Below are 23,866 nucleotides of genomic sequence, written 5' to 3' on the forward strand. Positions count from 1 at the left end.
CCAAAGGCTTTTTCAATTTTCACCTCCAATTATCTCAATTTTGAGATCTCTGCCCTAGTATTTTCAGGTGCAGATTGATTGAGCTGGTTGCTCAGCTGGCCTCTGTTCTATATAAAACATTAGCCTCAATCATACTTTTTTGGTAAACTTTTGGTTTCCCATCTCCCCATTCAGTTTTGGAGGCTGAGGTTCATGTTATTTGTTACTCTGTTACAACTTCTGAACTTGCATGAGCTCAGTGTTTACTCTGAGATTTGGGGTCTATTCATGCCTACTTCTGGCCTTTCATTCCTTTCCACCAAAAAAATGAGAAGAGTGTACCTCTTTCTGATTTATACATTCTCTTGTTATCTGTTGCACTTGCCTTAAGCTACTGATTATGTGATTCCTATCAAAAAACCATTCCATTAGGGTATTTAACCTTTTGATCACAATATTGGTCATTTTGTTCATCTTGCTCTTACTGATTTATATCAATTTTTGCTGTCTATGTTGAGAAAGAATTCAAGAATCTTCTAAACTTAATGCGAAAACATGGTTTTATCATATAAACTATCATATTGTATGCATTAGACTACTTTTTCTATTCACATGCATTGCTATTGCTGTGGAAACTAGTTTACAAAATACTTTTTGGTGATTAGTGATATCAAATCATCAATATTTTCCTCTTAACTCATCCAATATGCTTGATTAAGTCACATGAGTGATTCTGCCAAATTAATTTTCTTATTGCATATGCAAGTTTCTTGTGAAAGTATGCATTAAAATGCAAACTCAATGCTTTGTCTGATTCACTGGAAACTTATTAATAATTGATGCTTTTGTTTTGCAAATCTTTTAAGATATTCCTACTATATTCAAGTTTTAAAATATTTTCCAGATTTTTGCCATTTTTCCTCTTAAAGTTATAAATATTCTGACCTCAGATAATTGTTGATGCCAGAAATAAGCAAAAGATGGCAGGGGAGCTTGTTAATTCGGCAACAAGTGAGAAGCTAACTGAAATGGATTGGACAAAAAACATTGAAATTTGTGAATTAGTTGGACGTGATCAAAGGTATTATTAACTCACTGAATTCTTTCAGTTGTTTTAAAATATGATTATGAAGTATGTATTATTGTAGGTTTGATTGCTAAACCCAATTACTTGCAAGTTGTTCAATGAATGCTTCAATTTTCTTAAAAACTTCACTGGAAGGAAGATATTTGTATGGTGACTCAGTCAAAGTTCATAGGGATTAGTAACTTCAGAGTGGAAGGAGATTGTGCTGTTATCATCTCATGGCTTTTTCAGGGGGGAAGGCAGGAGCATGGAGATGGGACCCATGAATAAGGAAGATCTTAGATCTTTCTAAAGAGTTATATTCCTATTTGAGACTTCTGCCAACTAGGTAGTGGATTGGCAGGCCACAAATGGAGCTTCGTTTCTGAGATGCTTTTTGGGGACTTCCTACCCTTGAGTTTTATTTGAGGCTTTGGTTCCTTGCTAGTATTTAGGATGTTTTACACTCAGATTTGTGCATGGTTGCTTAAACCTTTGTAATTGCTTTCTTCATTTTGGGGTTAAATGATAGTTGATCCTTTTCTATAATCACTTTTCGTCCTAGTTTTTTTTTATGAAATTGGCGTTTCTTAACACAAAGAAGGGAACATCAATCTTATTTTGCACCTAATTCTTTCATGCATTCATTTTTTTGCAAGTATTTCTTCCTCCCAAAGAATAGGAATTTATTTTGTTTCTTTTTTAGCAAAAAAACCAGTTCCCCAGGTGGTTTCACATTGAGGTTCAATCAACAAGCTTTTTTAAGAATATTGGTAGTTGATGGAGTGTTTTGATGATGTGATGGGTTTCCATTGTCTTAGTTATTAGCCTAACTGACCTTGGTATAGTTCTCTTTTCCTCTTTCTTGTTTGACTGTAAACCTTTTTCTTCAAGATAAGAAAATCTCTACAAATTACTTTCAAACATGCAAAGCAATTTCTTTTGTATTATCCCTTTACAAAAGGACATTTCAGTTAGCATGTTTATAATTAGAAGTACTAACCACAAGAAACTCTGTAAAAGAGATGCACGGTTGCTGTTTAAGCTTCATTTATTTACAATCTGAATATTTTCCATCATTATTTTCTTATCATGGTTTCACTTGTCTTAATTGTTTAGGCAAGCTAAAGATGTTACTAAAGCTATAAAAAAACGCTTGGGGAGCAAAAACTCAAATACTCAACTACTTGCTGTAATGGTGAGCTTGAACTACAACATTTTGGGTTTTTTTGCATGGTTTTCTGAAATTTTATATCTATCATGTTTTGAAGTACTATTGTATCTTTGCAAGGGATACTATCCTTTATCTGATATATGGTCATGAAATGGCTCTACATCTTAGCACTCACCCTGCAGTTCTTCATCACTTTTGCTGTCTATCTGACCATTTGATTAGCATTTGATTTTTGCAGTTATTGGAGATGTTGATGAATAATATTGGAGAACCTGTTCACAGACAGGTGATTGATAATGGGCTCCTCCCTATACTAGTGAAGATAGTAAAGAAAAAGGTGTTTTTTTCCCCAAGAACATGATTTCTGGCCATTAACTGTTTTTAGTTGAAGCTAAATTTGCTTATCTTTTCTCTCACAGACAGACTTGCCCGTACGAGAGAAGATATTTCTTCTTTTAGATGCCACACAGACATCACTTGGTGGAGCTTCTGCAAAGTTCCCTCAATACTACAGTGCATACTATGATCTAGTGGTAAGTATGCACTGGCATCTTGTCTTTGTATGCTCTCTTTGTATGAGATGCTGTTAGTTTCTTCAAAAGTCTTGCTTCTGAAGGATCTATTCTCTCATTTTACTTTCCATATATATAAAACAGATAGTGTTAAAATACATAGTTCATTTTAGTAAGAAAGTTGAATAAATATGTGCCTTTCATTGTTTTTTATTTTGAGGGGTGTTCATGTGTTCCATGTGTTCATGCTTTCCTCCTTTTTGTGTGTGTTTGTATGTGTATTTTTTGCTTTCTAGTAACTTGAAAATGAGTTTGTTTCATTCAATATATAGGAATGGGGATATGGACAGATGACATTTGCATGGTTAGTGGAGGGGATGTGATGCATTTGCCCTGTAAACATGGCATGGGTCATAGAATAAGTTTTGAGGCAGTTTTGGTGCCTTTTGTTTGGGGCCCTGGGTGTTAGTGGTTGGCAGTGACAGCGGTGCTCTGTGGGGGTTTTGGGAGTTTTGTTGGTGATGGTGGTGGTATTAACGGAGTTATGCTGGTGGCTGTGGTGGTAGTACCATGCTTTAAGTTGTAAGGACTCCTCATGTGCCTATCAGTCATTTTTTAGAAAATAGTGAGGATAGCTTGTAAGCAGGGATACAAGAAAAAACTGACCTAGTCATGGTGGGTTTGGTGGCAGTGGGGGATCAATTGGAGTGTAGGGATGATGATCATAGGTTTCACTAAAATCATCATTGGGACTTGGAGTCTAACAGAACTTAATACAACATACTATCAGACAAAGAGGGTTTCTCATCCTTCTTTGTATTTATTTATTTCATGATAATAAAATGTTTGTCTTTATGATAGGAAGGACTATCAAAAATGTTTTTCTTGTTGCCAGTTATTGTTTAGCACCTCTCTTGAAATCACTGCAGATACTTTCATATTTGAAACATTTGCCTCTTTCATGGATGATATTCTTTATTGGTATATATATATATAGAGTGAATATCAATATTTATTTCAAACTTCTTTTGTGAGCATTTTTCTATTTGGATGCTATATTAACTAATTACATTCAACTTTTCAGAGTGCAGGGGTACAGTTTCCTCAAAGGCCTTGTGCTATCTCATCAGATCCTCCCACCTCACAAGAAAATAGGAATAGTTCACCTGGTGTGGAACTTGTCTCTTCTAAACATGAAGAAGTTGTGCAGCAAGCATCTCAAGTTGTTCCAGAATCTAGGTATTTACTGCTGTTTTAATTCTTAGTTTTCCTTGGCATACTTTTAAGTAACCAAACTCTCGATGGAGAGCAGGAGCAAGAGGGTGAAAACATAGATTTTTCAAGTCTCCTGCAAGAACAAAGTGCTCTGTTTGATGATGAAAAATTTGATGGAAAGGAAAAAGCAAAGGAAATAAAATATAAAATTTAACTCAATCAATCCTCCAATTTTATTCCCTGTTCATATCGGGCCAAGAATTTGCAAATGTTTGAGTTTTTAATCAATTTTCATTTTATTTAATTTCCTTCATATTTTCCATGGTAAATCAAGGAACAGAATCAAACATTCCTTTCTTCATTTTTCCCTTAAAGCTTAGCACTTTATGAGATCCAAATGATGAAAAAATTGCATGTGTTTGTCATAAGGAAACAGTAGGTAATAAAAGATGATGAAAATGTGATCAGTGATAACTTCTTATTCAAAGACAAAAAGAACAAGAGGGAAAATATAGTGTTATAGCTTGTTGGTCAGTGCTTGCCTACGTTTTTAAACAAAGTTGTTGGTGGCCCTTCTGGGCTTGCTTTGGCTTTTTCTGGTGTAGGCATTTTATAAAAGCAAACCAGAAAAAAAAAAAAAAATTTGGACTCCATAATTTTGGCTTTGTGGATAATTCAATTTGATTTTAATGTATTCCAATTGATTGTTATATTGGAAATTTTGACGCAACACCAATGAAAGAAAAAAGGAAGAAGCCAAAAGAAATAAGTAGAAAGTCTTTTTAGATTCTGTAGCTTACTAGTTCTTTGAAATGTGCAAGTTGATCGTTAAATGATGCATGGCTGCATGGTTAACAAATTGGAGTCCCTGTACATTGGGACAATCCTTGGAAAGGCTGCATCCTGTGCTTTGCACCAAAAGTTTGCAAGTAGCTGTTGTTTTCATAGTAAATTGTTGTTATCCTGCAATGGCTTCATACTCATGAAATGTGCATACCATATGTTTGGCCACTGCATCTTGGATATCAGTTCAATTTGGATATTCTATTGAATTATATACTTTTGTCAATATTTACTTATCAAAAAAAAAAAATATACTTTGTCAATATTGTGTATAGATTCCATTATTCTATAGACAACTGTTGGATTTAAAGCCTATTTACTGTTTAGTACCTTCTCTATATTATTATGGATTTCTAGAACTTTGTTGTGAACCCTTTTTGTGGGTAGATAGACGACCAAATTAAAATTTTGGACTTTATATATTGTCCACATTAACATCCCAATATTGTAGAAAAAAAAACTTGTCTACATTCACATCCCAATATTTAGATCATAAATAGTTGGAAAGAAAACAAAGTTTGAGTTTTGGATCATACATCACATGCCTGATGTGAACAGTAAAAATAAAAAAAATAAAAAAAAAAGATGATGAAGGCAGTTCCTAGGGGTGGAAGAGTTCAGTTTGCTGTGGAGTCAAAATCTTTTGAGATTTTGATTGATGAGTTAGGTGATAAACTAAGAGGGTGCATTTGGGAGAGATGCAAAGGTATAACATCTTGGATCAGATTTAGGGACGTTAGTCTAAGTAGGTTGCTGGCCGGAGTTGAGTTTTGTTGCAGAGGCGGAGATGATAAAGGCTGGTCCCATGCATGGGAGGAGGAGGGTAGGAGTTACAGGCTGGAGAAACGTTTAAATGAGGCGGGAAGATTTATCTTTTGCTCGGTCCGTGATGTAGAGGCAAAACGTTTTTGCTTAATCTTCCCAGAAGGGAAGGGGCTGTCAGGTGGGTGGAATATTTTGGCAGAGAAGCTGAGAGTGGTGGGAGTAGTCCCCATTGGAAGCTTAAAGACTCCTCTGTTTAGAGAGGTGCAGAAGAAGGAATTGGAACTAGAAACAAGGACCTATGCGGATGTAACAAAATTTAGAGCGGGTAAAATAGGAGATAAGGTCTGGTTGGAGGTGGGAAGGAGGGTGAAGCCAGAAAGAGTTGAGCTATTGGATCGATGTTTAGTGGGCAGGTGGGAAAATGGTGTGAATCCATCACTAGAGCTGGATTTTCTGAAGCATTGGGCGGGTCAAGCTTGGCTCCTAAAAGGTAATTTGAACATAGATGTTTTGGGAGGAGGATTTTTGCTCTTTGAGTTTGAATGTTCAAGTGAGGCTGAGCGTGTCTTGACGAGAGGGAAGAGAAGGGTGAAAGACAATGAATTAATTCAGGAAAAATGGCATCCGGAGGTGGGTTGCTTGGGTAATAAAGTCATGGTTAAAGAGGCTTGGGTGAGAGTGGTGGGCCTTCCCCTTCATCTATGGAGTCGAGAGGTGTTTAAATTGATTGGGGATGGCTGTGGTGGTCTGATTAAAGTGGATGAAAAAACGGTTTCTATGGCCAATCTTCAATGGGCTAGATTGTTGGTGAGGGTGGAAGGAAGGGATTTCCCTTCCTCAGTTCAGCTGGTGGAGGGATCGGGATGTTATTCAATCCAGCTGTGGTGGGAAGTCCAGCCCTAGTATTCTCATGTGATGCCGGCGGGAAGCGGGTGCCGGAAAGGTGATACAGAGATTGAAGATGAGGAAGGGAGTGGGTTAGGTGACGTGTGCAGAGGAAACGTGTTGGAGAAGGAGGCGCAGCTTGTGGAGCAGATGGGAATTCAGAGTGAGCCGCCCTGTGGAAGCTCCTCGAAAGGAGCTACAGTCTTCTCTATGGAGCCAGCTGCAAGGGGGCCTAGTGTGGAGGAGACTGATGGAGAGGATAGGCTAGAGAATAGGGGTCAGGGAGCAGGTAAAGTGGTCATAAGGGATGGTGTTGGGTTGGGGCCTGCCGCCATTAAGGTTGGGCCTGATATTGGGGAGGCCTAGATTAGAAGTAGGCTTGGGGTAATGAAGAGCAGTCCAGACCGTGAGGAAGCCCAGTTGTTTGGGCCGGAGGAAGCAAAGCCCATTATATTAAAAGGATGGCAGATGGGCTGTGAGGAGAAGCCCTTTTATATCAAGGGCTCCTTAGTGGGCTGGGAAGGTTTGGCCGAGATGGGCTGTGGGCCCGTGGAAGAGGGTTTAAAAGGTATTAGGGCTTTCTCTCTCGCTGACGAAGTGGAAATGGGAGCTAGGGCTACTGAGGAGGATTCGCGGGCTGGTGTTAGAGACGACGAGGGGGTCGCCTGCTGTCACAGAGGGGATCAGAGGGCTTCTGAAGATTTTTCAATGGTGTCTAGGGCGCGGTTAACCGACGACGCTCTAGCAGCCGAGGCATCCAAGTACGAGTCAAATCTTGTGGAGGTTGGGGGGGTTCGGGATTTCATCTCTTCTTCTTCTTCTTCTGGGTGTGAGAGGGCTTTGGTGGTGAGGGGCACTTCGGGATTAGACGAGACTGTTGTTGGTGTTAGGTATCAAACCCCGTTGTGTGCAGTGATGAAAGATGGCAGCCCGTGGATGATGGACTCGGTGAAAGAAAAGTCTAAGGGAAATAATATGTCAGATGTTGTTGAGGTGATGCAAGAAAGGGTGGATCTTGGGAAGTGGGATGAATGTAGTTTGGTGAAATTCAGTAAGGCATTGGGGTTCTCGATTGAAGGTGTTGAGGGGGAAATCCTACAGTTATTGCTAAAACTGAAAACCAGAAGAGACCAAGGCAAGAAAAAGGGAACTCTAGGATTGACTAGGTTTGATCGGGAAGTAAAAAAGCTAGAATGTTCGATCAATTATGATGGTGAGAGCAGAAAGAAAGGGTCGGTCAGAAGAGGAGGGGACAGAGCTTTGTGTATTAAATGAAATTAAAAATTCTATCATGGAATGTTCGTGGGGTGAATGACAAAAATAAGAGGAAACTAATTAAAGCCTTAATTAGATCCCAAAATGTGGATTTAGTCTGCCTTCAGGAGACTAAAATGACTGAGATGTCATTAGGGGTGGTTCGGAGCCTAGGGGTGGGGAGATTTTTGGAGTGGGGAGCTTTGGATGCTAGGGGAGCAGCTGGAGGGGTGGTAGTCTTCTGGGATAACAGGGTGCTAGAGCTAATGGGATTGGAAGTGGGACTCTTTTCCATTTCCTGTCGTTTTAAGAATGTGGAAGATGGATTCAGATGGACTTTCTCAGGAGTGTATGGCCCTACGCTGAAAAGATACAGAGAAGCATTTTGGGAAGAATTAGGGGCCATCCGTGGGCTATGGACTGATCCATGGTGTATTGAAGGTGACTTTAATATGACCAGGTTTTCGAATGAGAGAAGAAGAGGAGGCAGAGTGTCTTCTTCAATGAGAAGATTCTCAGAGGTGATTGATGAACTGGAGTTGAGGGACCTCCCCCTTCAGGGGGGGCCGTTTACCTGGAGTGGAGGTTTGAACAACCAAACTATGTCAAGAATTGATCGCTTTTTGGTGTCGGAGGACTGGGAGGGCTACTTTAAAGGGGTGGTGCAGAGTACACTGTCCAGGCCAGTGTCAGATCATTTTCCCATCCTCTTGGACGGGGGAGGGGTGAGGAGGGGGCCTGTCCCCTTTAGGTTTGAAAATATGTGGCTTCAGGAGGAGGGATTTAAAGATTTGCTTGGCGGGTGGTGGCAAGGTTTAAGATTCAGTGGTTCCTTCAGTTTCATCCTTGCTGAGAAATTGAAGGCACTGAAAGTCATCTTAAAATCTTGGAACAAAGAGGTTTTTGGAAAGGTGGGAGTGAATAAGAAGTTGGCTTTGGATAAAGTGGATTTCTGGGATAATCAGGAGAAGGGACGTGTTTTATCCATGGTGGAGCTGGAGGTTAGAAAGGAGGCAAAAGAGAATTTTGAAAAATGGGTTCTCATGGAGGAAATTTCTTGGAGGCAAAAATCAAGAGAGGTGTGGTTGAAGGAGGGAGACAAAAATACTGGTTTTTTTCATAAGATGGCCAACTCTCATAGAAGGAAAAATTGCTTGTCTAAGATTAAGATGAATGGAACTTGGTTAACAGAGGAGCAGGAAATTAAGGGAGGGGTAGTTGGAGCATTTAAGAATCTTTTGACTGATCCTGGTGAATGGCACCCATCTATGGATGGTTTGGCTTTTAATAGGATTGATGGTGAGGAGGTAGCCAGGTTGGAGGAGGCATTTACAAAGGAAGAGGTCTTTTCTGCTTTATCAGATATGAATGGAGACAAGGCTCCTGGCCCAGATGGCTTCTCTCTCAGCTTTTGGCAATTTAGTTGGGAGTTTGTGAAAGTAGAGGTTATGGGCTTCTTTAAGGAATTCCATGAGCGTGGCAGATTCGTAAGGAGCCTTAATTCAACTTTTCTGGTCCTTATCCCTAAAAAGGCGGGCGCGGAGGATCTTAGGGATTTTAGACCGATAAGTTTGGTACGGGGGTTGTATAAACTGTTGGCGAAAGTGTTAGCTAACAGACTTAAAAAGGTCATGGGAAAGGTGGTGTCTTCAGCTCAAAATGCGTTCGTTGAAGGTAGACAAATTCTAGATGCAGCCCTAATTGCCAATGAGACAATTGACTCAATGCTGAAAAGTAAGGAGAACGGGGTGTTATGTAAGCTGGATATAGAAAAGGCTTACGACCACCTAAACTGGAATTTCTTGTTGTCGGTTTTGCAAAGAATGGGATTTGGGGAGAGGTGGACTGGTTGGATATCTTGGTGTATTTCCACAGCAACTTTTTCGGTGTTAATCAATGGTACTCCAGAGGGCTTCTTCAACAGTTTAAGGGGTTTGCGTCAGGGAGATCCTCTTTCTCCTTATCTTTTTGTGATTGGGATGGAGGCCTTTAGTAGTCTTATTCATAGGGCTGTGAGAGGGGGTTTCCTTTCAGGATGAAAGGATGCAGGATAAATGGTAGAAGAGGTGACGGGGCGTTGGTTTCTCATTTGCTGTTCGCTGACGATACTCTAGTTTTCTGTGATTCATCCCAAGATCAGATGGCTTATTTAAGCTGACTGTTGATGTGGTTTGAAGCCTTATTAGGTTTGAGAATCAATTTGGATAAGAGCGAAATCTTGCCGATTGGGAGAGTAGAGAATTTGGAGTTGTTGGCTCTTGAGGTTGGTTGTAAAGTGGGTAGGCTGCCAACTTCTTACTTGGGGATCCCTTTGGGGGCGAATCATAAGTCCGTGGCAGTTTGGGATGGAGTGGAAGAAAGGTTCCGGAAAAGGCTTGCCAAGTGGAAAAGGCAATTCATCTCTAAAGGCGGGAGAATGACCCTTATTCGGAGTACCTTGTCAAGTATGCCTATATATTTGATGTCGTTACTTCGAATTCCTAGAGCGGTTAGTTTAAGATTGGAAAAAATTCAAAGGGATTTTTTATGAGGAGGAGGAGCTTTGGAGAAAAAGCCTCATCTAGTAAAATGGGATACCGTGTGTTTGGATAAGAGTAAGGGTGGTTTGGGAGTTAGACGTTTGTCTATTCTCAATAGGGCCCTTCTTTGTAAATGGAATTGGCGCTTTGCGAATGAAAGAGATAATCTATGGAGGCGTGTCATTAGTAGGAAGTTCGGGGAGGAAGAAGGGGGGTGGTATTCTAAAGAGGTCAGGGAGGGCTTTGGAGTTGGTTTTTGGAAGGATATAAGTAAGGAAGGTGCTCTTTTGCAAAACAGGGTGGGCTTCTCTGTGGGGAATGGTAGAAGGGTGAAATTTTGGAAAGATAATTGGTGTGGGAACTCCACTCTCTGTAATTCATTCCCCTCTTTGTATGCCTTTGCATCTTATAAAGAGGCTTGGATAGAGGAGATGTGGGATCATTCTGGAGGTGAAGGGGTTTGGAGTCCCAGATTCTCTAGGCCCTTTAATGACTGGGAGGTGGAGAGATTACTTGTGATAATTCGGGGGAGGAGGCTTAATCCTCTTACGGAAGATTGTTTGTTGTGGAAAGAGACAAAGGATGGGATTTTCTTAGTTAAATCCCTTTATAGCATTTTAGATTCAAGAAGAGGTGTTCAATTCCCTATCAACATTATATGGAATCCTTGTGTGCCTACTAAAGTGTGTTTCTTTGCTTGGGAAGCTTTTGGGGGTAAGGTGTTAACTTTGGATCAACTCAAAAAGAGGGGTCGGTGCTTAGCCAACAGATGCTTTCTTTGTTGTGAGGAAGAAGAATCTATTGATCATATTCTTATTCAGTGCTCCAAGGCTAGAGTGTTATGGGAATTATTATTTGCTCTTTTTGGTGTTTCTTGGGTCTTGCCTTATTCGGTTAGAGATACCCTTAGTGGGTGGAGTGGCTTTAATATGGGCAAGAAGCGCAGAAAGGTGTGGAAGGCAGCCCCTTCGTGTATCTTTTGGGCGGTGTGGAAGGAAAGAAATAGGATTGCCTTTGACAATGAGGAGCTCTCGATGAATAGGTTGAAAAATTCTTTTGTTTGTAATCTTTGGGTGTGGTCTAAACCAGTTGTAAATGAAGGTCCTCTCTCTTTACTCGGTTTTTTTGATTGGCTAGGTGCTAGGTGAGGGCTGGTATTGTATTTCTGCTTCTTTTTGTGCCCTTGGGCGTCTCTTGTATACTCCCTGTATGCTTTTGGGCCTGCTTTATGGGGCTTTTTGCTAATGTATGCTCTTTGTGTGTTTGGCAATAAAAAAAAAAAACATGTGAACAGTGCATGCAAGCAGTGGATTTTGGAGTGTTAGGATTTCTAGAAGTAGAAGGAAGGAAGAAATGAAGGGGGGCAGAGGAAGAGAGAAATAAGAGAAAGACTGCTATAGATTATCCTTTTAACTTTATGGTTTATATTGGTTTCCGTTGAACCGCAAAAATACCTCAACTAGAGACAAAAAGCTTGGACTTTCCATTTGATTGTTGCCAAAAGAGTAACAAATGGATTTTTTTATGATTGATTTTTTGCATGTGTTCCTGTATCTTCTTTATGAAATTTAATTATTATTGTATCATAGTGGCTAGTGTTTCTGAGAAATGGGAGACTCTAAAAAGGTTGCATGTGTCAGAAATCTTAAATATGCACAATTCTATATCATGTTTAATAAACACTTGTTAAAAGTTCGTAAAAAGTGAAAAGTCATTTTTCCCCCTGTAATACATGATCATTCTCTATCTTGATCTGTTCCTGACAGTATTATTCAGAAAGCTGGTGCTGCCCTGGAGGTTTTAAGAGACGTCCTGGATGCTGTTGATACTCAACATCCTGAGGTATGTTAGTGGATCAATCTTCTATATTCTGATTTTGACTTTATAAATGAATGAGTAGCATTATCAGCTTTGCAATGCTTTTGTTGGATTACATTTCTGGTACAATAATGCTCTTCTTAATTTGAAATTCATGTTCATGATTTTTTTGTGCTTGGGATTACTATGGAGGGGTAAAATAAACTATACCAAATTACTTAAAACTTCTAATAAGTGCTTGGTGATGGTGTCAAATCTTTTAAAATTGTGTTCTTATGTGTAAAATTGTTCGATGGTGGATGCTATTTAGCATTTGAAGGTGTGGCTACTCTGGTACAAGTGATGATTATTCAACTTAAGGGCAACTTCTTAACAGCTCCATCAAAATTATTGGCATGATAGGCTAATATCTCGGTGTGAGCATCTTATGTTTTACTTTGTGCTAGATTACTATTCATGGCTCCCCTCATTTTAAATTGAATCTCCGGCATGTTCTATTCTCTCTTAATACAAAATCAAGATGTGTAGTAATGAAGGTACATTACTGTGCATCTTGATTTGAAGGGAGAATAGAAAACGTACATCTTAATACAAAACCTTCTAGGTAAGCTTTGAAGGCAAGATTAGAGGGACATGGATATTGGGGTCAGAGCAAAGCTGAGGTGCTTTCTTCTCTTTAGGTTATGAAAAGGAATAGGTTAGATGGTTACTAGAGCATTTGGGGAAGGTAGTTGAGATGAAGAGCTTCATGGGTGAGATTCAACAATAATGGTAGGTTTATCAAGCTTTTTGAGGTCATATCTAACCATAAATCTACCTTTCTATAGTACTAAGGGTGAGAAGGACAATGGATGGGATAAATTGAAACAAGTGATCTCTTCGATTTTGGTGGCTCCAACCAAGATGACAGTTTATAAGGAAATGCAGTGTCCTAGTTCTAAAAGATTATTCTTTGGCAAAGTAGGTCCATTGAATTGGCCCTATGTGAAAGTAGTTAAAGAGGAAGGGGCGAGCAAAGGAGGCCTTGTTCCAATTGGGAGATAGCGGAGAGCAATGATGTAAATGCCCTTCTTTATCATTGATTAGGCTGAGGTGGGTTGAGCTTTAGCTAGAGCTTTGGGTCAGAAAGGCATGGTGTCTATTATCCCCTTCATGACTGCAAAGGGATTATTCTTCATGGAGACCAAAGTTTTTAAAGGCGTTCTTTAGGCTCACTTTAGGGCGAGGTGGCTGCAAAATGCGTTGAGGCATAAGAAAAGAAATGTCAACCCCAAAATGCATTTGCCTTAGGGTTAACGCGTGGTTGAGGCGCACCTCAAGCATGCTTATCACGCTTTTAGGGTGAGGCGTAAACCTAAATAGAGTTGCTGATGTGCCTGAAAAAAAAAAATGGAATAGAAATAGATCAAGAGACGAGAAGATCCTCATTATTTCAGTCTGCATTTGCTCTCATCGGGGTTGCCATTTTTTCTATTTCTTGGGTTGTAGATTTTCTCCCTTTGCTTTTCTCTCATTTTTGTGATTTCTTCGGCTTATCTCTCTCATTTTCTTTCTTTGTTTTTGTTTCGCCCTCTCTTTATGTCTCATTTTTCTTTGTTTTTTGTCTTTTTTTTTTTTTTTCCTTTGATTTGTGTGAAAAGTCAAACCGGCATCAACCCCATCGTGCCCTTTTAATGCATCTAAATCGTTATTTCCTATTTCCAAATTTTTTCCTTTTTTGTATAATTAGGTTGAATTTCCATTTTTTTTCCCTTTTTTGTATAATTAAATTTGTTGAAAGGAAATTTTTTTCCTTTCCATTGATTCATTATCAAATTTATAAGGATATTATAATGGAAATAGAAATACATGTCACTTACTTTTTTAATTATTATTTTTTTCCTTTCACATTTTATGGTATATATATTTTTTTCTATAGTCAATTATATGATTTAATTATTATGTTTTTTTCAAATAAAAGTAATTACGTACTACAATTATTATTATTTTCGAATAGCAAAAAATATATACAATCCAATTATTATTAATTTTTAATTTAGGCTATGAAATTATTAATATGGTTTTTATGTAAAATGAATTTATTATAAAATTTATCATTTATTTAATTTTATCTTATATTTTTTAAAATTATTTTTAATATTTAATAACTATGAAAATTAGAGTCCTAAAAGGCTTACGCCTTAATGCTTTGATGCTTACGCCTTGTCTCATGAGCACTAAAACACTTCATTTTACGCTTTCGCCTTTAAAAACTTTGGTAAAGACAATTGAGGAAGTTTCCTTTCTATAGGATTTGGGGCATGTCATGATTAAAGGTGAGTGCACATCTTTAGTGAAAAGATGGTCTCCTAAGGAAAATACAGTGGTATTAAGTAAGTTCAGAAGGGGGTGGACTGAAGTGGATTGCCTTTTCATTTGTGGTCAGAAGAAATATTTGAAGAGGATTGTGGAGGTTTAGGGGGATGATGGTATAGATTACCAAGTAGAGATTGATTGGCATATTCTAAAGTTGTATGATCTATCACCGATGGGGGCGAGAGTAGAAATGAAGGTACACGCTATTTTGCTTGTATTGATTGGGGTGAAGGATGAGGTTTTAGGTGTTTACAATCTCTATTGCAGTGGTTGGAGATGAAGATGAAAGGTGGGTTGGAAAGGTTGAGTTGACTTAGAGGAGGAATGATTCATTCTCAAGGAAATGTGGTAGGAATCGACATGGTCAGATAAAATCAGATGGGTAAAAATGGGTCTCAATGTGGGACACATAGCGAAAATCAAGGTTTTAATGAAATTCACAAGGTTGTGGAGTTGTCTTATAATGGGACATTTGGCAAGAGAAGAATTTTAGTGGAGGACAACTGTAATCCACTTTCTTTGTTCTCAAATTTAAATTTAAATAGAGGGGTTAATAAGGCCTTAAAGCAAAGGCAAAGTAATTTTCCTAAGACTCTAAAAGCTTACCAAGAATGCATGGGGGGCCTTCCTTGTTCATCAGAAGCCTAATTGGGGGCAAGACCCAATCTTTTCCTAAGGAGAAATCCTGGGTTTCAACAAATCTGCTAGAGGGTCGGGCCTATTCTTTTCAAGATTCCAGGCCTTCCTTGCCAACAAAAGTGTGTAGAGGAAATGGGAGGACAAAAGATTAGGAAATCAAGTCCATTTCGATAATGGGAGCTCGTATCTTATAGTGGGCCAAAATCAAGAAAGTTGTGATTAGGACGTAGATATGTCCTGGAGTAGAAAGTGACTAAACTATGGGCCATCAGTTGTCTTTCTTAGAGGAGGGCCCAATTTCAAGGAAACATACCCACAATTGTAGTAGATCTTTCCCAAATCCGATTCATAAAAGGTGTGTGGACGTAGGACGAGCTCCATTTCTCCTAATTTTTGTTGTCTTCAAGGGACATGAAGAAGCTTGCCCCCACCAAAGGTTTGATTCCAGTCTAAGAATCTCTAAGTAGGGTCCAAAAATATTTACAAGGGGATGGGTTTGTCTTGGAAAATGACATTGAGGAGTTTAGAAAAAGCAGTAATCAAGGGAAATCTTCAACAGAGGAGGATAAAAGGCCCATTGGGAAGGAAATAGACTAGGTGGTACCCATGGATGATCCTGCTAAGATTACAATTTGTATGAGTGAGATTGAACATAGCCCAGATGTGGATATTGCAGACAGTGAAGAGGTTGAGGATGTTTAAGGTTGTTCTCATAGTGGTCCTTTTGTCTAGGTTATACTTTCAAGTCTAGTACCCAAAGCCAAAGGCCAGATATTAGATCGGGCTTGTGATCAGTCGGCAACCATGGTTCCTTCCTTCAACCATTGATCCTAGTTATCCTTCCTTTCCCTATCCCAGTATCTCATCATTTGTTAACATATGCTATGTCAATCTCCAATTCAGTGCAATCATCTTTGCCCAGTTCTGAACCTCTTGCCATCCCTATCGTGAATCCCATGGAAAATGATTTTTGTGCAATGCATGAGTATAATGTTAGTAGTGCTAATTTTGATGATGTGGAGTCTCATTCAGCTTGTCTTAGCCACGTTTCTAAGTGTATCCCTCTCCCTAGGACACTGCCTAGTGGCCTTAGAGAGACTCATAACCTATTTATACATTGCTCCACCGAACTAGACTCCTCATTAGAATGTTTTCAAGTGGAGTGTCTCTTTAGTAGTAAAATGGTTAGAGTTCAATCTGTTTTGGTCACCATGAATGTCGAGCTAGTCAAGTATCACTAGAGTGTCATACCTATACGAGGAATAATATGGAAGAATTGATGGATAAGGTGTATTTCAGGAGAAAGTACAGACCTCCATCCACGAATTTTTGGGGTAGAGAACTTTTGTTATGAAGGTCATTAGCTAGAATATTCTAGAATTGAGATCTTAGAAAAAAAAGGGTTGTTAAAGATTTTTCATCTTATGAGTCCCCAGATATTGTGATGCTTCAGGAAACAAAAAGGGAGATGTGTGATTGGAGGTTTGTGGGTAGTGTGTGGATAGCTGGGAGCTAAGAATAAGGAATGGGCTTCTCTTTCGGCTTGTAGGGCTTCTCTTTTGGCTTGTAAGGCTTTGGATGAGGTTTTGATTTTATGGGATTCAAACAAGTATAGTTGTGTGGAGGTGGTATTAGGATCCTGTTCAGTTTGAGTCAAGTTATTGTTGGATGGAGTTGGATTTTCTGGCTTACCTCAGTTTATGGTCCTAACAATACCATTCTTAAGGAAGGATTTTTGGATAGAGCCCTTGGATTTTTTTTGTTTAACTTTCTCGAAATAGTGTGAGGGGATGGATTTGAATGTCATAAAGGGAATTTTAGAAAATCTGGGTGGTTCTAGATTAACACCTAATATGGGGGATTTTGATGGATTTATAAGAGAGTGAGTTAATTGATCCCCCTCTAAGAAATGCTTCTTTTACTTAGTCAAATATGCAATGTTCCCCTGTATGCAAGAGATTGGATAGGTTTTTATATTCAAATGAGTGGGAGCAAAGATTCAAAAGTCTCAAAAAAGTTCTTCCTAGATTTACCTTTGATAATTACCCAATTGTTTTAGACACCAATCAATTTAAGTGGAAACCAACTACTTTTAGATTTGAGAATATGTGGTAGCTCCACCTAGATTTGAAGAAAAGATTTAGTATTTGGCGAAGAGTTAAAGGAGAGGAAGAAGAGAATTCTTACTAATATTGCTAGCATTGATGCTATTGAGCAGGAAGGGAATCCATCTCTTGAGATTTTAGTGTTGAGGGCCTTGAGAAAGGAGGAGCAAGAAGAATTGTTGTTAAGGGAAGAGGTGAATTGGAGGCAAAAATCGAGGGTGAATTAGATTAAAGAAAGGGATTGTAACTCTTTAAGTTTTTCCATAGGGTGGTTAATGGTGGGCATAATAGGAAGTACATCAAAGTCTTGGAGAATGAAAAAAATGCACTTTTGGATAACATTGAAAGTATATTAGAAGAGATTTGCATTGTTTTTGAAAAGCTATATACGAGTCCCCTTGGAGTCTCTTAGAGGTTACAAGGTTTAAAATTGCCCCTTATCACGGTAGAGTGCTACCTGGTTGGATTGCCCCTATACCGAAGAGGAGATTCTTAGTGTCATTTTTTAGTGACAAGGCTTTAGGGCTTGATGGTTTCACCATTTTTTGTGTTTTAAGAGTGTTAGGATGTGATTAAGGAGGATTTATTGAGAGCGTTCTTGGAATTCCACAATAGTGGGGTAATAAATCAAAGTTCCAATGCCACCTTCATTGCTATAGTGCCGAAAAAGAGTTAGACAAAAGATTTCAGATTTTAGATCTATTAGCTTGACAACTTGTTTGTATAAGATTATAGCTAAAGTCTTATCAGGTTGTGTACAAGGTGTTCTTCATGAAACTATTCATGTTTCACAAGGAGCTTTTGTTCAAGGGAGACAAATCTTGGATGCAGTGCTGACAACCAATGAGATGGTAGATGTGAAAAGATGTTCCAAGGCGAAAAAGGTAGTCTTTAAAATTGATTTTGAAAAAACTTATGATCATGTGGATTGGGGTTTTCTGGACCATGTACTCAAAAGGAAGGGGTTAAAGCAACTAGAGGTCTAAGACAAGGAGATCCGTTGTCTTCTTTTCTCTTCACCATTGTAGTTGATATCTTAAGTAGGATATTGTTGAGAGCAAAGGAGAGTAGGTTATTAGAAGGCTTCCTTGTAGGTAGGAGTGGGATTAAAGTGTCTTATTTATAATATGTAGATGACACCATCTTTTTTTCTAGAGCCTGTTTGGAAGATCTGCAAAATCTCAAGTTAATTTTGTTAGTTTTTTGGTACATATCTAGACTTAATATCAATATCACTAAATTGGCCTTGTTTTTTGAATGGAAGGTCTCTAATTAACCTCTACCCTCTCTGGGTCTCCCACTGAGGGGAAGCATAAAGGCAAACGTTTTTGTAGGATTTGGTGATTGAAAGAATTTTGCAAAGATTGGATGGATGGAAAAAAAGCCTTTTTTTTTTTTTAGTAGGTGGAAGGATAACTTTAATCCAGTGATGCTTGTCTCATATCCTTAGATATTTCCTCTCCCTTTTTAAGATGCCTTCTTCAATAGCATTAAAGATTGAGAAAATGCAAAAAGATTTTCTTTGGTCAAGGATTGGGGAGAGCAAGAGAGACCATCTCATTAGTTAGGACTTAGTGTGCAACTCGAAAGTGGAAAGAGGTTTGAGGTTGGGGAAGATTTCTCTACGGTATCATGCTATTTTAGGGAAATGGCTATGGAGGTTTCCTAAAGAAAGTTATGCTCATTGGCATCAACTTATTTTGAACATCTATGGGGTACATTCTAATGGGTGGGACACCAACAATATAGTTAGGTGGTCACATCACTGTTCATGGAAGGCCATTACACAGGTCTTTCAGATTTTTTTAGACACTCGTTTTGTGGTGGGTGATGGGGCAAGAAAATATTTTTAGGAAGATTTGTGGTAGGGGGATTATACTCATAATTTTCTTTGTTAAAAATCTTCTTATCTCATCAATTCTTGACTTCTCTTCCCTGTTGTTTTGGAATCTTAATTTTCGTCATAAGCTTTTTGACTTAGAGATAGAAGACCTTGAAAGGCTCTTGTGCTCTCTTACTTGTTTGTATTTATCTCCATTCGCCCTATATACGAGAACTTTGTAATTATCTTCATTATGATTATTTATGGCTAAGTCGTTCTTTTTAGTCTTGTCTAATCCATCAAATACAATTCCTTTTTGTCTAGTTAAATTTTTAGGAAAATCTAAAGTCTCATATAAGGTTAAGACCTTTGTTTGGCTAGTGGCACACAAGAAGGTAAACACGAATGACATGCTATAGTCAAGAAGATCCTAAGAACGCCCTAGTCTTGATGTTTACTTATTGTGTATAGAGAGTGGAGAAATGATGGACCATATTTTCTTACATTGTCCTTTGACTTTGGGGTTATGTCATGGACTATTCAGATTAGTTAACTTAGATTGGTTTCCTCCTAGGAGTATTTGTGACATGATGACCATCTTATATAGGGGATTGTGAAGCTCCATTAAAGGCAAGGTTCTTTGGTAAACCACTTGTCTCACTTTGATTTGGGTTGTTTGGCGGGAAAGAAATGTTAAGAATTTTTAGGACAAGGCAAGGACTTCAGAGACTCTTTGGGATCTCATTCATTCCTACTCCTTTTGGGCCTCTTGCATCATGACATTTAAGGACATTCCTCTCAATGAGTTCCAACTCGACTGGTATTCGGTGTGTTGATTGAAAGGTGTGGATTTGTAAGGAGAGGAGCATTGAGTAGGTCTTGCTTGGAAGGAAAATTATTCTATTATTAGAGTAATGATTTTTTTTTTTTTTGTATATTTCGATGTAGTATTTTACTATTGTATAGGTTTGCTTAGTATTTTGGAGGCTTCAAACATACTTTTTTGATCAGTTTGCCTTTTAAGGAGGATTCCTTATCCTTATTTTGTACTTCTTTATCCATATTTAATACATTTATTGTTTCTGATCAAAGAAAAAAAAGGTAATGTTCTGAATTTGCCTATTTTGTTAGATGAAGCAGCTGTTGGCTTTGAGGTTATCCCAGCTAAGTGCATCAACATTGTGTACATGTTTCTGAAATGATTGTGGAATTACTAATTTAGCATATACTTAGTTAATGACTTCGTGGTTTTGAAATCTAAGCATATGAGTTAGTTATTTTGACTTTCATAGTATTTTTTTAATAGGGAGCGAAGGATGAGTTCACCCTTGATCTTGTAGAGCAGTGTTCATTTCAAAAGCAACGAGTAATGCATCTTGTGATGACTTCTCGGTAAGGCTCCCTTACAGATCATTTCTGCCACTAACTGATTATTGTTTATTTAGGTGTCCCTTTTCAATGACTGCTGTGTGCAATATTCTTTTGCAAGTAAGGGTTACACTCTAATGAGATTAATCGAAAGGTATCTAGGATGAAACAAAGAATGATAATTTGATCTAATTCTCTGAGAAAGCAAGATGTCAGGTGTATAAATAAAAACAATATCATATTTAAATAAGTACTAGCTTTTTCCTGTTCTGAAGAGCTGGACCCTTTGGAATCTATATATACTTGCATGATGAGGGTTCGATATAACCCTCTGAGGGTTTTGTTAGATTGGTAGTTATCCTAGTTAATGTATTCTCATTATTTAAACCATAGGGTTTTTGTCTTTTCCTTTGGGTGATAGAAACCTTTTTAAGTTAAGCTGCTCGAGTAAATAGATGGTCCAAATCACATATGGTAGCTGGGTTTTCAAGCAAATGAACTGGATGCACCCAAAGCTGGGATCTATACATAATAATTTATTACTCAGAGAAAACAGCTATACAGTTTGTATCTTGTAAGTCGCAGAATTTGTAATGTGCATCATTACATGCCTGTGTATGTAGGTATGTTATTCGTACACTTGCTGTTATATGCAGATGTATATATGGGGGCACTGTGAGCATATGCACATATATATATGTATGTCTTTCGGTGTTCTTTCATCAGGAAATGTAACATGGGTGGTCAATGTTGAGATGCACTGGCACGTGTGGACTTGCCGTGGTCCCTAGTTTTCAATAATGAGATGGTACAATCGCAATTGCCTGAGATCTTTTCAGTTAGAAGATCTTTCTTGTCAAATCTTATCTTTGGCACCTAGGTTCAGTCCCTGCCAAACCTTTCTACAAGAAAAGGAAGGTAAAACTGTTTTTTGATCCCTACTCGAGATGCTTCAAAGCATGAACTATTTCTCTTTAGAATGGAGATGTAGAATGTCAGCATGGGAAGCACTAATGGAGTGCATGGGTGGTTTAGCTTGGATATGTTAGACTAAAGAAGTGGAATACTTGTATTTGTCATGATGAGGATCTGGATTTAGACAGTAATATCCTATTTGAAACTGTTGGTAACCCGGTTGAACAGCTACCTCAGACCAGAAATCATTATCAGTTCCTGGGTTTCATCTCTCTGACATCTTTGCAATCGAACAACAATAAGCATGTACAAATTTGTTTATTTCCCCTTCTCTGGGAAAGCATTTATTTTGTCATATAGTGTTATTAATGCCTAATAGGAAAAAAGAAAGGAAGAAGGAAAGAAACATGAATAAAGGGGTCTGGAAACTGCATCCTTTTTATAGTACAAACATATTGGTTCTTGTGCTTTTTCAAGTTTGATCCGTGTTTGTTTTTAACTCCCTCAGGGATGAGAAGGTGGTTTCTCAAGCAATTGAATTGAATGAACAGCTCCATCAAATCCTGATTAGACATGATGCCCTTCTTTCCGGTACACCAACCTCGACTGCAAATCATGTTTACCATGAAGGTGAGGAGGAAGAGGAGGCTGAACAGCTTTTCCGTAGGTATGTCCTGCTACTGGGTCCTTGCTTTTTGACTCTGGAATTGAGATACCTGCTTGCATCTTTGCTGGGCATGTTGACTTCCAATTTTTCTATTTGTGTATTATTTCCTGGTTCAGGCTTTCCTCTTCCCTGATTCAAAATTGGTTTCTCTTGCTTCTTAAACTCAACAGGTTACGAAAAGGAAAAGCTTGTGCACTCCCAGAAGACGAAGAGCGCCCAGTAGATCGACCCCCGTTTGGACTGCTTGGAACCATTCCAGGAGAAATGCTGAACCGTCCACTTATACGGCCTGTGTCTTTGGAGCCATCACATGAATCCCGACCACTTCCTTCTCCTCTGGCCTCTGCAATTCCGCCTCCACCCTCAAAGCACGTTGAGAGGGAAAAATACTTCCAGGAGAACAAGGGAGACGGGTCTGCTGTGGCTGGCCACATGAGGAGCCTCTCATTACACAGCCGCAACGCCAGCAGCTCTCACAGCGGAAGCATAGATTCCAGTGACTGACTGTTTACACCCGGTGAGTCACCTCCATTTCGGTTTTCTGGAGATTTCTCATTTATGGGTGAGTGATGTTTGAGAGGTCTTTCGTCTGGTGTTTTCAGGCATACAAACCGAAACCATTTAAGGTACTATACATGAGTTGTGCCCTTAGGTTATAATGCTTTTTAATCCAAACTGCAGTTCCATTTTCGTCTGAGAGGGTTGTAAAGCACAAATGTTCTTTTATTTAATGGTATAGACATTTATATTTAGACAATCCCAGGCTGCTTGGTGAACCCGAAAAGGGCGAAAACTTGGCTAATTTCCAGTTGCAGGTCAAATTTTTCTACAGATCATAGGGCTTCGGTTTGTTGAGTACTGTGATTCATCTTTTAATAGAGATTGTAAAGTTTTCCTCTTACATCAGAATTAACCAAACAACTTATTGCTTTATTTATTTTATCAGTAACTAATTTTTTGGGACCACGGGATATCATGCTGATGTGGTGCGATGGAGGTATATGTTGCTTTCTCTAATATAAGACATGTGACAAAGGATTGAAATTCTACCGGTCAAGGTTATGTAAGTGGTCTTACAAGTTTCAATCCTATTATCCTTATTAAAGGATGAGTCTACGCTATGTTGGAAGTGAAGGATTGAAATTACCAAACCTTTTGAAGCAATTTGTCTGCAATATTTATTTTTTCTTCCTAATTGTTAGAATTGTAGGGATACATGGATCTCTCCATTCTTTATCCCACAATCAAGTTAGGTGCATGCAATTCTTTTTAGGGCTTTCCAAATCTATGCACAATAGAAAAAAAAAAAAAACATTTTTAATAAATAAATAAAAAGTCGGATTCAAAAAGTTCTATAAAGGACCATACTTGAGTTTTGGACTTTCCCAAATCTAATCCACATGGTGAAGATGAAGATTGTTGTAGTCAAAGTCTCGAACACTTGATATCTTTAACCCAATGGCTCTTCCTTGATCTTAGCACATACCCCGTGGGGAGGATGAAAATGTGGAGGCTAAGGTTCTTTTTCTCTGGATGGTGGAAGACAACTCACTTCTCAAAAAGTAATGGAAACCCTAACCCTTAAGGAGTATTTATAAAGTTCCCTAATTGAGCTTAAGTAGCTTGAACCCTTTAAGGGCTTGTGTTACTTAATCTGACCCAAAATGAGTCTTAATTGATTAATTAATCTAATAGGTTTACTAATTAATCAATTAGCTCAATTTAGATACTTTGTTCACTAACCCTTGTGCAAACTTGCATATTTACCAAAATACCTTTATACACAAAAGTAAACCTAAAGTCAATCCTACCCTAATGGACCATGCCATCAAGATATATGAGCTCAAGTGAGAACCACTAAAACTCATAAGATAGCACTACCCCCATTGGAATCCAATTTTGAAGTTGATTCGACATCCTATTATAGAGAATCAATTGCGCTCCAATACCTATGTAAATAACAAC

The 23,866-nt window shown here is 38.5% G+C and overlaps 1 protein-coding gene across 6 annotated transcripts in view; it reads left to right on the forward strand.

The window, feature by feature from the left end:
* LOC100249130 (TOM1-like protein 5) overlaps nt 1-22,658 on the forward strand; it is a 34,295-nt gene extending 11,637 nt beyond the window's left edge. For 5 of the 6 annotated variants that reach the window (XM_010654699.3, XM_010654698.3, XM_059738776.1 and 2 more), the window contains 9 exons: nt 947-1,060; nt 2,165-2,243; nt 2,458-2,556; nt 2,639-2,752; nt 3,816-3,970; nt 11,979-12,054; nt 20,258-20,343; nt 21,743-21,901; nt 22,072-22,658. In XM_010654699.3, coding sequence (XP_010653001.1) covers nt 960-1,060; nt 2,165-2,243; nt 2,458-2,556; nt 2,639-2,752; nt 3,816-3,970; nt 11,979-12,054; nt 20,258-20,343; nt 21,743-21,901; nt 22,072-22,405 — 1,203 coding nt within the window. In that variant the 5' untranslated portion in view covers nt 947-959 and the 3' untranslated portion in view covers nt 22,406-22,658. Of the gene's footprint in view, nt 1-946; nt 1,061-2,164; nt 2,244-2,441; nt 2,557-2,638; nt 2,753-3,815; nt 3,971-11,978; nt 12,055-20,257; nt 20,344-21,742; nt 21,902-22,071 lie in introns of those variants that run through there. The other variant, XM_010654701.3, reaches the window with a different exon arrangement.
* The last annotated feature ends 1,208 nt before the right edge of the window (nt 22,659-23,866 follow it).

The sequence above is a fragment of the Vitis vinifera genome, chromosome 7 (genome assembly GCF_030704535.1).
Source record: "Vitis vinifera cultivar Pinot Noir 40024 chromosome 7, ASM3070453v1".
Taxonomy (NCBI): domain Eukaryota; kingdom Viridiplantae; phylum Streptophyta; class Magnoliopsida; order Vitales; family Vitaceae; genus Vitis; species Vitis vinifera.